Genomic DNA, 14,690 nt, shown 5'->3' with positions numbered 1-14,690 from the left:
AGTACCAGATGCCAAAAACAAGTATATATCAAGGACTAAAAACATATTTAAGCCTTTTGTATAGCATCAACACTTATGTCTAATTTAATAACATTTTTTTATAAATTATCTATTTTATTAATTAATCTCCTTTTCGTAATATAAAAGTATTTATATTGCATTTCTAAACCCATTTTTCTACAGGTTTCATATCTTCATTTTGGTATAGAAATAACATATACGATATGACTCAAACTTATGAATTTTTCTTTGAATTTTGTATGCATATTTTGTCCACAGAATTTTCTTTCTTTATTAAAAAATTTAAGATACTATTAATTATTATTATTATTTTAATTAAATCTCTAACTTATTTACTTTTTAAATATTTTATATACATATTATAAAAAGAAAAATAATAATAAATTTTGGATTTTAATTCCTTTGTTTTATATTTTTTTGGCACATTATGATTTACATTTTTAAATTAATTATTATAAAAATTAATAAAATTATCATGAATTTGTGATTCTTGATTGAATCAGCATTAAAATCTTTTCACACCATTGGTACATATATAATTTACTCTAAATTTATATTAAAAAAAGAAAAATAGTTTAATATAAACAAGAATATTTATTATTTTTTAATTTTTGTACAAGGAGAAGAATCATTAGAATTGAAAGTATAAAAATGTCAAACTGGGCCACAAGTGATCACTTCAACGGTTCATCGTCCACTAGATTGCAATGACGTGTACCCTTACAACCCCACCATGGCACCATTCATCTCCAAACCACAATTCTCAATTCTGCCACTTTCTTCATTCTACCTCAACATATCTTTCACCTTCTAACCATACTTTTGTTTTTCTCGATTTCCAAGGAACTTTTGGATTCTTAGCTGCCACCCTCATATGATATTTCTTGAAACCTTGTGTTAAAAATTGTGTCCTTTTGAACTTCAATAAAAATTTGATTTTTTTTTCTTAGTTTCATACCCACATACCCATTGTTGGATTTGAACTAGTTTTACTTGCCTCATGGCCCTTCATATAAGCAGCGGTTGTTTTACTGTGATGTGTAACTCAAGAGTTCACAGAATAAGAGCTGTTGCTTCAGAGGGTTCTGCTACTCTTAATACAGTTGTGGAGGAGAAGGTGAAATTGGGTGGCTCTGATTTGAAGGTATCAAGGGTTGGAATTGGAGCTTGGTCTTGGGGTGATACCACTTACTGGAACAATTTTGAATGGAATGGTAACTTTCCTTTTGTATTTTTTTTTCTTTTTTGGGGGGTGGTATATGATTTTTTTTCTTGAAAATATCACAATTTTTAGATTTATTCTCTATAAAAAAAACTATTCATTTTTAATCCTTATATCTAACAAAATGATATATGGTTTTAGTACACAGTAAAAACATATGTAATAAATCATTAAGGAGTAAATAGTGTTAGTACTAAAGGTTTTTTACACTATCATCCGATCAGAAATTGTCAAGATAAATTGTTCCTTGACTTTTATAATAATAATCTTAAAAAATCATATTTACTGTAGTTTCAAATTCAGTGAATTTTTTTTGCACTGACTTTGCATGGATATTAAACTCATTTTGATATTTTTAGGATAAAAGGTATATTTAAGTTTTTCTTTTATCACTCTATCAATGGTCAATGATGGAGCTACGCAGAGAATAGCACATATCAAGAAAATAGCTTGCAGTGTTGATTTTAAATTGTCAACTGGATTTCAAACATAAATCTGTGATTGTTGGATTGTGCTACAATTCCCATCCTTTTTGTTGGGGGGGGGGGGAAGTTGACAGCAATTTGAGGATTGTTGCTTGCTTTGTTGGTTGTCACGTGAGGGTGTCACATTATTTTCTGTCTGAAACTGGTTTTAGGTATATAGCTTTTGTACCATATTCTTCGGAAGTTGTCTAATAGAAGGTGTAATGGGAAAGAATTGGAATCCCATGTTAATGATGCTATTGTAATATTTTTCACGTTTATCTACATTAATATATGGGCTACTATAGCATAGTTGGCTTGTATTTGTATGAGTAATGTGGACTGTGGAAGCTCTCCTAGTTGAAAACATAATAGTGATCATAACAAGTGGTTGTAGCATTAAGGTCTAGGTGACATTCAGCAATAAGAAGTGAATGTGAAAATAAGAATTGGTCTGAAAAGAATTCAAGTACCTGATTTTATAGTTCAGGCAAATCATCTCCAATATAAATAATGAAACTGGAAGTCTGGAACAAGTGCATTTCAGTTCAGAAAATACCCTTTTCACAGTTCTTTGATTCCGAGACTGATAATTCCAAGTTGATTGCTCCTAATCAATTTCTCTTCTTTTATGGGGGGCTTATTTTTAGTATGGGAATTTTATATGCTGGTAAACTGAATTTGAGAAAAATAAGGAAAATAGGATGAAAGGGAGGGGGGGGGGGGGGGGCTAATACTTACATAGGAGATCTGAAAACTTAGTGTGTATAGCAAGCTTCTATTCAACCACTGCCACTGCTGTGGGCTTACTTTGCTTGATTTTTGAATTTCCTGTATTACTAGATATGCATGTAGAACTTTCTTTGCTCGTCAGTGTTATTTAATAGATGGAAATGTAGATATTCCTGTTTACTGTCTATATTCTTGGTAGTCATAGTAGCAATTTCATTAATGAATCTTGGAAACTGATTTTAGTACATAGCTTCTATTTGTTTTTGTGTTTCTATTGGAATTTTATTTGTTCCTTGTTTCAAAGTTGTCTATTTAATTTCTACTTGAGATGTCATTAGATGCTCTAATATATAAAAGTTGCAGATTTGAGACCCCATGAAGTGTCCTCTTTTCTGTCAGATAATACATATGGTGTTTAGAGTTGAATGGATTGAAATTGTTTCTAAATGGACAATATGAGATTATGAATGTATTCATGTTGGCTTTGTGTGTTTGTAGATAGGAATGAGAAGGCTGCTAGAGCTGCTTTCAATGCCAGTATTGATGGAGGTCTAACCTTTTTTGACACTGCTGAAGTCTATGGCTCTGGGGTGAGTGTGATTTTTTACTAGAATTCTTTGATGAGAGTAAATTCACCAAAGATGTTGTTCTTTTCAGCTTGCTTTAGGAGCCGTAAATTCTGAGGTTCTTCTTGGAAGGTATGAGCTTACATGATTTTCATACACAGTTTGTAATTAAGAAGGTTCACATTGGTGCTTCCATATGTTGTTATCTGAAGATATATTAAGGAAAGAAAAGAAAAGGATCCAGACGTTGAGATTGAAGTAGCAACCAAGTTTGCTGCACTACCGTGGAGATTTGGCCGTCAAAGTGTTCTCAATGCCCTTAAAGATTCCCTTTGTCGACTAGGACTGACTTCAGTGGATCTTTATCAGCTTCATTGGTCAGTACTTTATGAGCCTGTTGAATGATATTATTTTATCCAATAACACTTTGTTGATAATGTAATTTCCTGCTTTTCAGGCCTGGAGTTTGGGGAAATGAAGGTTGCTCGGTGTAGCAAAATTATTTCATTGAACCATTCATTTAATAAGGCTTATAGAATCAGATGTTTATTTACTTATTCATGATCCAATTAAGAGAATGCTTATTTCCTCAATCGGTCATTTTTCAGGGTATATTGATGGTCTGGGAGATGCTGTTGAAAAGGGACTTGTGAAGGCTGTTGGTGTTTCAAACTATAGTGGTAACTCTTTATGACTATTATCTGTCTTGAAGTCTTCAATATTGTGCAAAACCATGTATGAGTTCTACCGAAAAAGGGCAATTTCCTTAATGTACAACATCTTAATGTGCTAACATGAATGTTTGATATAAAAGTCTGAGCATTTGTTAGTTAGCACATAGTTAGATTGATGATTAATATTATTAAGGTTTATCAAAGGTGGAATATATAGAGAATCAAATAACTGGTTGAGAGAGATCCTGGCCTTTCAAATTACCTGAGATACTCTATATTTCCTATTTTTATGTTGTTTCTGTAGAGAGAGTGAGGGAGTATTCTAGTATTTCTGTTCAAACCTGCCACTGTTATTGGTATACACTATATCTATAGCAAAATTTCAGTAAGAAAATATTTGTTACTAGATCTGGTTCATTTCTATCAGCATAAATATTTAACATCTATTTTTCTATATAATTAGAGAAGCGACTCCGTGAGGCTTATGAGAAACTCAAGAAGAGAGGTATTCCATTAGCTACTAACCAAGTAAACTACAGTCTCATCTACCGGGTCCCTGAAGAAAACGGCGTAAAGGCTGCCTGTGATGAACTTGGGATTACAATAATTGCATATTCACCAATTGCTCAAGGTGAACTTCTTTTCATTATTGGGATATGTTTATTATGTCTATTTTATATATATTTTTTTAGTTTTGCATTAAACATATCTGCCAAAACCAGAGGCATAACAAAATAATATATATGAATTACTTAAACATTAAAGTTTTGTTACTTCAACATATCATAAAATTTGGTTTACAGAAACTTGAGACAAGGAAACCTCTGACATGAAACATAGGCACTTTATCTTTTATTCTTGAAATAATTCGGCACCCCTCTTTTAGGATTTTGTCTTTTCTAGGCCTAACTTTTGCATGACTCATTATTATTATTATTATTATTATTATTATTTTTTATTTCAGAATTAGTGGATTTTTGAACTCTAGTTTTGACAAACTTGTGCTGGTGCAGAGTAAACCTGACTTTCAAACACTCAAATTCACAAGAGTTAACCTATTTCAAAAACAATATTTGGAAAAATAATACCTAAGCATAATAAGCATATGCATATCTATAGTAATATTCCAACTCCATAGAATGGAATTTTTATAGTTCATACCAAATATCCTTATCTTAAACAGGTGTTCTGATACTTATCTTAAACAGGTGCTATAAATTCCAACTGCATACAATGAAATTTGCTATAAGTATTTATGCAATATCCTTATCTTAAACAGGTGCTCTCACTGGAAAGTACACTCCTGATAAACCACCAAGTGGGCCCCGAGGCAGAATTTATACTCCAGAATTCCTAACAAGGGTACTGTTCTTCTGATATTTACAGATCTAATAACTTACAACCTCATTATTTACTTCCTCAAGGGTGTATTTATTTTTGCAGCTCCAACCTTTGCTGAACAAGATCAGTGAAATAGGAGAGAAGTATGATAAAACTCCAACACAGGTTCATGCTGCTCCTTAGTTTCATTATATATCATAAGTTGAACATTTGAATATTGGTATAATGTTTGTTTCAGCCTGCTTTGACAGTGTAGTGAAGACACTAGAACACACTTCATATGCTACCACCAGACCTGAATATCTTAAACTTGGATTTGACTACTCTACAGTGAATAAGTGTGTAAAGTAAAAAAAAGAAAGGTGTATTTGTATCCACTCTTGATTTATAGTAGGTTTAGTTTATGAACTACTTTAATTCATCTCAAGGGTGGATGCATCCTTAATTTTTCACTTTATTCATTTTCTCACTTTAGAGAAGTTAGATTCTATAAACTTATAGGATCAAAATATATTATTATGGAGAAAAAAAAGTGTTTTTAATCCTTATACTTTCGGTCAAGCATGACCAAGGTCCTTCCTCTCTGTAAGAATTCATCATGTTTTTTAAATTTAGGAGAGACTAATTAATCAGTCAAACATGTGGATTTAAAGTTTGAGGACCAAATTTATCAATATGAAGGTATAGGGACTTTTGATCACGTTTGATCGAAAATATAGGGACTAAAGATCCTTATGAGTTGTGACTTAGTCTTCTCCACAATCCAACCAAGCTTCATATATATTACAGAGAATTTGTTATGATGTTTTCTGATCAAAACCAAAAGATATTCCTTTTGGCACATTTCCTAGGCCACAAATTTTATAACATACCAAATTATTCTTGTCAGGTATCCTTGAACTGGCTGGTAGCACAAGGCAATGTTGTCCCAATTCCAGGAGCCAAGACAGCAGAACAAGCTGAGGAATTCATAGGTGCACTTGGCTGGAGACTAACTGATGAAGAGGTAGCTGAGCTGCGTAGTTTGGCTTCAGAAATTAAACCTGTTATTGGTTTTCCAGTTGAAAAACTCTAGAATATAGCATGCACCTTCTAAATCAAATGTAAAGTTGTACTGTCTCTGTATATTGATATAGCTCTTGTTATTATTAATTATTTATTTTACAAAATACATAATATGGTTCTTTTATATGAATTTAAAGGTTTACTTGATTTAATTTCTTATGTTTTTAGTTTTAATTATTATTTCCTATACTAAATAATATGGAAAAAAATATTTATTTAAATATTACTAGTTTCATTTCAGTCGGACTAATAAAGATCTGTTTAAATAGACAGTTTAACTAAGTACTTATTTAATAAATTTCTATTACATGAGTACTTGTGTCATAAAGTTACTTATCAAACTTATTGAGATGAGTTTTAAAAAAATATTTTCTTTAATAAATTTTAATTAAAATAAGATTATAATTCCTTTAAACTTATTTAAATTCAAGGAGTTGGAATAAGTTTGTAGGAATTATAAGCTATGTTTACAAGTTCAAGTAAGTTTCATTTAGATATACAGTAAATCATTGCCTTCGTCATTTGAATGACCAATTCGATTCTGGAAACATTGGGTCAAAGTATTTATTCATATATATATATATATATATATATATATATATATATATATATATATATATATATATATATATATATATATATATATTAAATATGAATTAAATAATTTTTTCATTTTGTACATTTCGATGTTTACAAAATAAAAATCACTAATTCATGTCCTATTTAATCTATATTTTATATTTTATATATTCTATTTTCTTTGTGATCAAATAAAATTATAATTCAACTTTCAAATTTATTTCTTGCAAGTAATCAACTGAAAAGAAAAATAATTGAAGTGTATGCTTTTCAGTATTATTATTATTATTTTTATTAAAATAAAAAGTAAGACTCAGTCAACTATTGATACAAAACTATTATTATTAACGAGAAAGTCTTCTGTTATATCCCCATCATCTTCATGTGTTGCACACCACACCAACACTGTTTGTGCTATGAATTCCTTTTTTTTTTACATATAAGTAGTTGCAATTATCATTTAACTGTGTATTTTAACAAACATTTTAAAAAAATTATAATAGAAGTATGGGATATTTATCAGTTTTGTATTCATAATTAATCTCTACTTAAAAATTTATTTTGTAAATTTTAACAAAATATTTTCTCTTTAATTATGTTTTTTCATTTATAAAATTTGATCGAGTTTAGTTTCACTAGCACTAATAATATATTACATGGTAAAAGTATTAAAAGAACTAATAGTATATTGCATATGGTAAAAATATTTTTTTAAAAAATCCAGTCTTATCCGATCATAAATTGCAACAATAATTTATTTTATGCCCTTATGGGGTACATGCCAGGAAGGGTAGTGCAACCGTGCCCATGGAAAATGGAAACCTATGTCAGGTCCACATTGTTTTGCATTTCTTACAAGTAGAAGAATATTTACTTCTGCAGAAAGAAAGAAAAAATGTTTCGAGTTAAGTATTCCAAGATGATTATAATCTAATTATTACTACAACAATACACACGTGGAAATTCTGAGGCTGCAAAATAGTATTATTAATAAATAATATCAGATAGGTTCCTCTAGGTGTTTGATATAATTTGAAGGTGCATGAGAGCCACATCTTTTTTCTGACAGCACTGTCCCTTATCATTTCCCCAATGGAAACACTGCTTGTCACTGCCAAGTGGCATCCTCCTCCACGAAACTTGAGATAGCACCCACCATGTGCTTCAAGCTTTAGATTTCCTTTCGTTTTAAATACTATAGTAACAACCAAACCCAGATAATTAGCATATTTGATACTTCATATCTTAATAATACTACTTTTAGATTAGCATAAATCTTTCTACACACCATTCTATAGTTTTCTATTATTTTATAAAAATAAATATACTGTCTTTGATATATAAAATCTATTTAATACTTATCATATAAAAATATACTTATTTTATATAAGCATATTTGGTATTTTCATACCTTAATACTATTAGATTAGCATTATGTCTTTCTACACATTTTTCTATATTTTTCTATTATTTTATAAAAAAATATTGAATAAAAAATAAATATATTTAATATCTTTGATATATAAGATATATTTAATACTTATCATGTGAAAAAAAAAACAAATTGAAAAATGTTGTAGAAAAATCTAGAATTATTTGAATTAATATTATGATGATGATAATGATTCTGATGTGAAGTAAAGTTCAAATCTATTGTTGAAAAGTTATATGATCTACACGTTAACATATAAGACTATATGAACAATCTTAATTCATAAAAGTATAAGTTAATTAACATCTAAACAAAGTACGTTATAGAGTTTAATTTTGATATAATTTTAATGAAAAAAGTCAATTAATTAGAAAATAATGTTAATATGATCTTTAGAATAATTACTGTAGAAGTTAATTATTTTCAGTTATATAAAAATTTATGAATAACATAAAAAACTCTAGTTTATTCCAGTTCAAATTATGTTTTATATTCTTAAATGTTAATAAATTTATTTATGACTGATTAAATTTCATGAATTTTTTTAAAAGATTTTTTTATTAATAGCCGTCAACTGGTCCCATGTTCATTTATTCCCATGTAGCCATGTTTTTCTCGCAGTTGAGAAGCACAACAAGCACCATTTCACCTTAGGAATTTTGCTCTCTTTCTTTCTCTCTCTCTGCTGATGTCACTGTCTTTATTGCTGTTAATAAAAACTCTTCTATATACTACTTTGTTCTCACACTTGTGGAGAGAGAGAGAACAAACAAGGAGCTTCTGTTTCTTGCTTCTAGCAACCTTCTTATTTCAACTTCAACAAAGTCAGAAAAATCTATCAGCCTTTGCACTTAGCTCAGGTGGGGTTCTTCTTTTTTGAGCTCCTTGTCTTAATGTGATTGTTGGAATTACTAATGGTAATAATTAAAGTGAAAAAAAAAGTTTCATCATTTTCTATGTCTTTCATTTGTCAAAGTGTTTTTTCTTTGTTTTATTTTGGAAATTGTTTTTCTTTGAGTGTGTGTTTTGCTTATGAAACTTGTGGAGTTAGTACACAACTTTCTGCAAGCTGGCTGTCTCAAAATTTGCCCAATTTGTTGAGTTTAATGTTTTGTTAAGATTCTTGTATTTCATTGTTTTTGTTTCTCTGAACTTGTAAATGCTTGTAAATGTGCATGTACCTTCAAACTTTAACCAAGAGTTGAATTTCCCATTTTGGAACCATGGAATTTGAATTTTGGATGATTTATATTATTCACAGTTCAGAATGGCAAAAACCACTCATGGTTCCATTTCATTGGTTTGCTTGCTTACTCTTCTTCTAGTAAAGTTCCACACATGACCCACTCAAAGTTTTTCTCTTTCTTTTTCTATTCCTTTTCTTTTCTTTTTGTTTTCAATTTAAAATATTGTTTATGCTTATTTGATTATTCAGTTTTCTGGTAAACAGATTATTTTATTCTGCTTTTTTATGGGTGTGCTCAATGACTCAAAATCTTTCACTCAAAAGGGTCTTTGGTTTTGATTTTCTATTATTTTAAAAAATCTAATGTTCTTCTCTTTTTTGTGACAACAGAAAACTGATTTGGTTTAGCCATGAACAACAGTGTTCCTGATTGGAATTTTGGGAGTGATTCCTGTGTCACCTCCACCAATCAAAAGAAGCCCATGATGGGGTGTGTGCAAATTTATTTCTCTCAAAGCAGAATACTGCTCTTAGTCCCAATTAACTATGCTTAAATTGTAACAATCCATGTGGTCAATTATTCTACAGGGTGGACCAAGAGCTTGTGGAGCTTCTGTGGCAAAATGGCCAGGTAGTGCACAGCCAAACTCATAGAAAACCGGTTGTGAACTCAAGTAACTTGATTCAAGATGATGAGACAGTCTCATGGATCCAATACCCTCTTGAGGATCCATTGGAACAAGAATTCTGTTCAAACCTTTTGTCTGAACTGGCACCTTGTGAAGTTGAGTCCTATAAGCAAATCAAGCCATTTGAAGAGGGAAAATTTACCAAATTGGATGCTTCTAGTGCCCCTCATGTGACTGTAAGTTCACAATTACCTACCATGAAATCCTCCTCTTTTCAGGATTTCTCAGGAATTCCTATACCGGCCCCAAGATTCCATGTTTCTGATTCACCTCAGAAAAACAATAATCACTTGGGTGGATCATGTAAGGTCCAAAACTTCTCTCACTTTTCAGCACCCCTTAATGTTTCTTCAGCATCGGCTAACGTGCATTTTGGAGACAAAATTACTGGTAACATGTCAAGAAATGAGATTAGGGAGTGCTCATTGATGACAGTTGGATCAAGTTACTGTGGTAGCAATCACATCCCCCAAGATCCAGATGCTAGCAGGGCATCAAGCAATGGTGTTTGGACTACTACTTTATCAGTCGAGCCAGAAGCTGTTAGAGACGATGTGCCGAAAACAATTCCTCAGAAGGAGAAAGGGAAATCAGAGATGCTTGAACCAGCTGTGACTTCATCATCTGGTGGCTCAGGTAGTAGTCTTGGAAAAACTTGTTCATTATCTACGAGAAACCAGGGCCAAAAAAGAAAAGGAATAGACGTGGAAGAATCTGAGGAGCAAAGTGAGGTGAAGCCTCTTTCTCTCGAGTTAGTTACCTTCATGATTAGATGCTTTTATTCTTTGGCGCACTGAGCTATCACTTTATGTGTAATAGGACACAGAACTTAAATCAGCACTTGGAAACAAGTCATCTCAACGCACAGGGTCGGCTCGAAGGAACCGTGCTGCTGAAGTGCATAATCTATCGGAAAGGGTGGGGGATTTTGGTACATTTCGTGTGAACTTAATTTTCGTAAACTTTATTCTTACAAGTGGTAGTATTGTTTTATTGATGCAGAGAAGGAGAGACAGGATCAATGAGAAGATGAAGGCATTGCAACAACTCATACCTCACAGTAGCAAGGTTAGTTCTCATAATGAATGTGGACTATACTGGCATAACATGTTCTTTGGATATTCATTCATAGTCAGATAAAGCTGCAATAGTAATCCACTGACTGCTAGGTTTAAAAGTGATACAGTCAACAAAGAAGCTGTTAAATTTGCTTTAGAAAAAAAAAATTAGTTGATTTTATAAGGAAAATGAAAATCAGTTAAGAGCCATATTTAGCTCAAATCAAATGGATCAGATTTGCTCATAAAATAATGTGAGAAGCAGTCAAGTGAAGAAGACAAAATGCAAGTACATAGAAATTGATTCTCCATTTTATGAGATTTAATCATATATTGGCATAAAAAACTGAGTAACGGGTGTATGTGCAGACAGACAAAGCATCGATGTTGGAAGAGGCAATTGAATACTTGAAATCACTTCAGCTACAACTTCAGGTATATGTCCCCCTTAATATCTTGCATATGACTATTGTCTCACATTACTAACAGTAACAGCTAAAATAAACAATTCTGTTCTTGCTGCTAGCTAATGTGGATGGGATCTGGCATGGCACCAATAATGTTTCCAGGAATTCAGCACTACATGTCACAAATGGGCATGGGAATGGCTAGACCGCCTTTCCCTCCTCCTATTCATAATCCGATGCAATTACCGAGAGTGCCGCTTGATAAGTCTGTATCTGCATCTCAGACACCAAACCAGACATTAATGTGCCAAAATCCCATTTTGGGTGCATTTAATTACCAAAATCAGATGCAAAATCCAGCTCTTTCGGAGCAATATGTGCGTTACATGGGCTATCATCTTATGCAAAATGCCTCTCAGGTAATTGGTTTCTTTCAAGAGGAACTTATTTTCATTTTTTTCCCTCCTAAAACCCCTTATGCCTTCTTGATAAGTTCTCCATAGTTTACCTATTGAAATTAATTCGCCTTGTTTTTTTGTTTTTGTCTTGAAGCCAATGAATGTATTCAGATATGGTCCCCAGGGAGTACAACATAGTCAAACAATGATTACACCCAGCAGCAACAGCAGTGGAAACATGAGTGGAGCAGCAAATATTGATGAGGCTGTGAGTGGCAAAATGGGTAAGCCACTTACATTCTTCACCTTGCTTTGGCTAACAACAAATTGAGGATACAACCTCAATTATATGGAGAAGTTGTACCTTTTACCTGTTGATAAACAGATGGTGACAAACAGACACTAACTTGTCACCATGTAAACAGCTAAAAGACCTTTTTAAACAATCACTTGTTCTTTGACTAGGATAAGAAATAAGATATATAACTTACTAGAATAAGCCTTGCTCTATAAGCATTCTCCACTGGCATATTTAATGTTATTATGCTAATGATTTTGGCTGTTGCATAGCTCTTTATGAATTGGTCTCATTTTTCTCTCTATATTCATTTTATATGCCAGATTTATACCATCATTCTATGTTTCATATTGCATAGAACTTCTATTGAGTGTTTAATTTCAGTACTTCATCAACAAAAAATTAGTAACACCATTTCATGGCATTCTACAGTTTTTTATGTTTTATTATTCCTACCTTTTTATAGAAAAAAGATTTTGTATTTAAAATCCATTTTATCTTGAGAATTCTGATACTATAATTTTCATTAACAGTTTTTACTTGTCACTGTTTACAGGTTAATTAGTTTAGAAGCACGCTTTTGAATACCTATGGCGTAACCAACAAGATAATTGCAAGATGATAGAAGCCCTTATAAGGCTTGTATGCTTTCACAGTATGTCTGCCTGCTCATATATATATATATATATATATATATATATATTAGTTATTTATATATGAATCTATTGTACAATATTGTCCAAACAAAAAGCATCAAGAACGGGGTAAAATAAAAAATAAAAAAATAAGTTGAGATCTAGAGGTGAATACCTCAAGAAAAATCGGTACCTGCCATGCAATGCTATAATAAACTAATTGCACAGAAATTAATTTCTGGTAAAAGTGGCTGGCTACCTTAAAAGTAATACAGTTGTTCTTTTCTTATCATGCATAATTACTTTATTAATTGCTTGGACACTAATATAGGAAGGGTCCTCCTTTTTTTATGTTAGATGGAACATAATATAATAATATAATATATTTGTGTATGCTGATGTGCATAAGCACACTAAAGGCAGGGCTATAATTTGTAGTATGTGAGCCACTCATTGTTTAAGATGTAATAATTAGTTACTATGAAAGGACTTAAATTAAGATGCATCCCTAGCCTATACCATGATACCTTTTTGATCGAGAAGATTTATTCAACTAGATTAGGTCATCTTTTTTTCCTTGTTTTTCTATAGCTTACATGATGTCCTAGCCTCCTAGGGTGCTTGCATGACCAAAGCACAAGATTTTACCAAAATCAACATGTTGGGTGAGCATACATAAGCTTGAAAAGGTTAGGTGATGCATGATTCATTGCTCCTTTAGTCCTTTCTTTCTCTCAACTAGAAGAAATCACTTCTTCATGTCGTCAGATAGTAATTATTCACAGGTTGAATGCTAAACTTTTACATTTTTTTTTTACCTTATCTTGAAAAAATGTCATGAAAAATGAATATGTACCCTCCACTTTGTGTGTGATGCTTTTATCTTTAGTCAAGCTGCAAATAAATGTTGTTGGGGGTGGTCCCCTGCATCAAAATTAAAGGTAGTCAGCTAACTGCTAAAATTTGAATACCACTAAGTATTTGTACCAAGTTGTTTATCTTGTCATGGGACCTCAAAAATAGACACTTGCTCAATCAATGAGTAATTGCCGCGACCACAGTCCCCTCGATCGGAATAGCCATGAAAACTAACGAAGCACAACTCACACTTTTGAAACCCTTGGTCATGATTTTGTTACATATCATAATCCATACTTTATGACTACATTTTGCACAAGTCTCCTTCCAATTTGCTATGTTCCTTCTTCATTAGCTTCTCCTTTTTTCTACTTTCCAGGTTCTTCCACCTTTAACTTAAATAGCAGTCAGCACCTGATCAAACATCCTTAATTGGAGGGTTTGGATGGTGGAATCAAGCCTGAAAGCGCCAAGATGTACATATACTCCAAATTTGTGTAGTGTGGTAGCCATGCAATTTATATCAAATTGAAGAGTTTTGTTGTCCAACTTTGAGAAAAATTGTAGTAGACAGGTCCTTCATTATGGGCCAGTTTTGTTCTTAGCTCCTATGTCCCATCAGGTAGAGCATTTTGCACTGTTTTTAGATCTGGGAAAGCAACATGATGAGCTAATTTTTTTGGCTGAAATAGGCAATCATTGTGTCTCAACTTATCAAGAGAACAATTATGAGTTTAACCGCCATGTACTTTTAGTGTAATTTTTTTATATTATCAACCAATAAAAAGATTTAAATATATTTTTTATTCTTATAATTTAATTTATTTTTTTTTCATTCTTGTAAAATATTTTTTATATTTTTTTATAAAATGTGTTTGTTTTGTTTTTTGTTGTGATTAAATAACTATGTAAATTTATTTAAATTTTCGAAATATAAGCTATTTTTTTAACAATTAATTTTGTTTAATGTCGTAAACTATAAACTAAAAGATCGTTATTCATATTTTCCGTCTCCTCCCTCTTCACTAAAAACAATTCATGTCAATGAGTTAATTCATTCACTAA

General features: G+C 31.6%; 2 protein-coding genes across 7 annotated transcripts; both read left to right on the top strand.

The window, feature by feature from the left end:
• Positions 1-710: 710 nt before the first annotated feature.
• On the top strand, positions 711-6,189 carry LOC100801237 (uncharacterized oxidoreductase At1g06690, chloroplastic). 2 transcript variants are annotated; one of them, XM_041004699.1, is made up of 10 exons: positions 711-1,235; positions 2,942-3,029; positions 3,097-3,137; positions 3,218-3,382; positions 3,463-3,485; positions 3,614-3,685; positions 4,143-4,310; positions 4,959-5,041; positions 5,123-5,185; positions 5,910-6,189. In XM_041004699.1, exons 1-10 carry the CDS (start codon positions 1,228-1,230, stop codon positions 6,093-6,095), a joined length of 897 nt encoding a protein of 298 aa, XP_040860633.1. In that variant the 5' UTR covers positions 711-1,227; the 3' UTR covers positions 6,096-6,189. The 2 variants fall into 2 exon arrangements, with proteins under 2 accessions (XP_040860633.1, XP_003532072.1); XM_003532024.5 differs by having other exon boundaries at positions 2,938-3,029.
• Positions 6,190-8,718: 2,529 nt separating this feature from the next.
• LOC100800166 (transcription factor PIF4) lies at positions 8,719-14,431 on the top strand. 5 transcript variants are annotated; one of them, XM_006585979.4, is made up of 10 exons: positions 8,721-8,956; positions 9,673-9,772; positions 9,871-10,702; positions 10,791-10,889; positions 10,974-11,039; positions 11,399-11,464; positions 11,556-11,855; positions 11,989-12,118; positions 12,689-12,787; positions 14,005-14,431. In XM_006585979.4, exons 2-9 carry the CDS (start codon positions 9,693-9,695, stop codon positions 12,691-12,693), a joined length of 1,578 nt encoding a protein of 525 aa, XP_006586042.1. In that variant the 5' UTR covers positions 8,721-8,956; positions 9,673-9,692; the 3' UTR covers positions 12,694-12,787; positions 14,005-14,431. The 5 variants fall into 5 exon arrangements, with proteins under 5 accessions (XP_006586043.1, XP_040860631.1, XP_006586042.1 ...); XM_041004698.1 differs by lacking the exon at positions 8,721-8,956 and adding an exon at positions 8,964-9,013; XM_003532022.5 differs by lacking the exon at positions 8,721-8,956 and adding an exon at positions 9,051-9,192.
• The last annotated feature ends 259 nt before the right edge of the window (positions 14,432-14,690 follow it).

The sequence above is a fragment of the Glycine max genome, chromosome 8 (genome assembly GCF_000004515.6).
Source record: "Glycine max cultivar Williams 82 chromosome 8, Glycine_max_v4.0, whole genome shotgun sequence".
Classification (NCBI taxonomy): Eukaryota; Viridiplantae; Streptophyta; class Magnoliopsida; order Fabales; family Fabaceae; genus Glycine; species Glycine max.
This window is presented reverse-complemented; position numbering and strand designations above follow the sequence as displayed.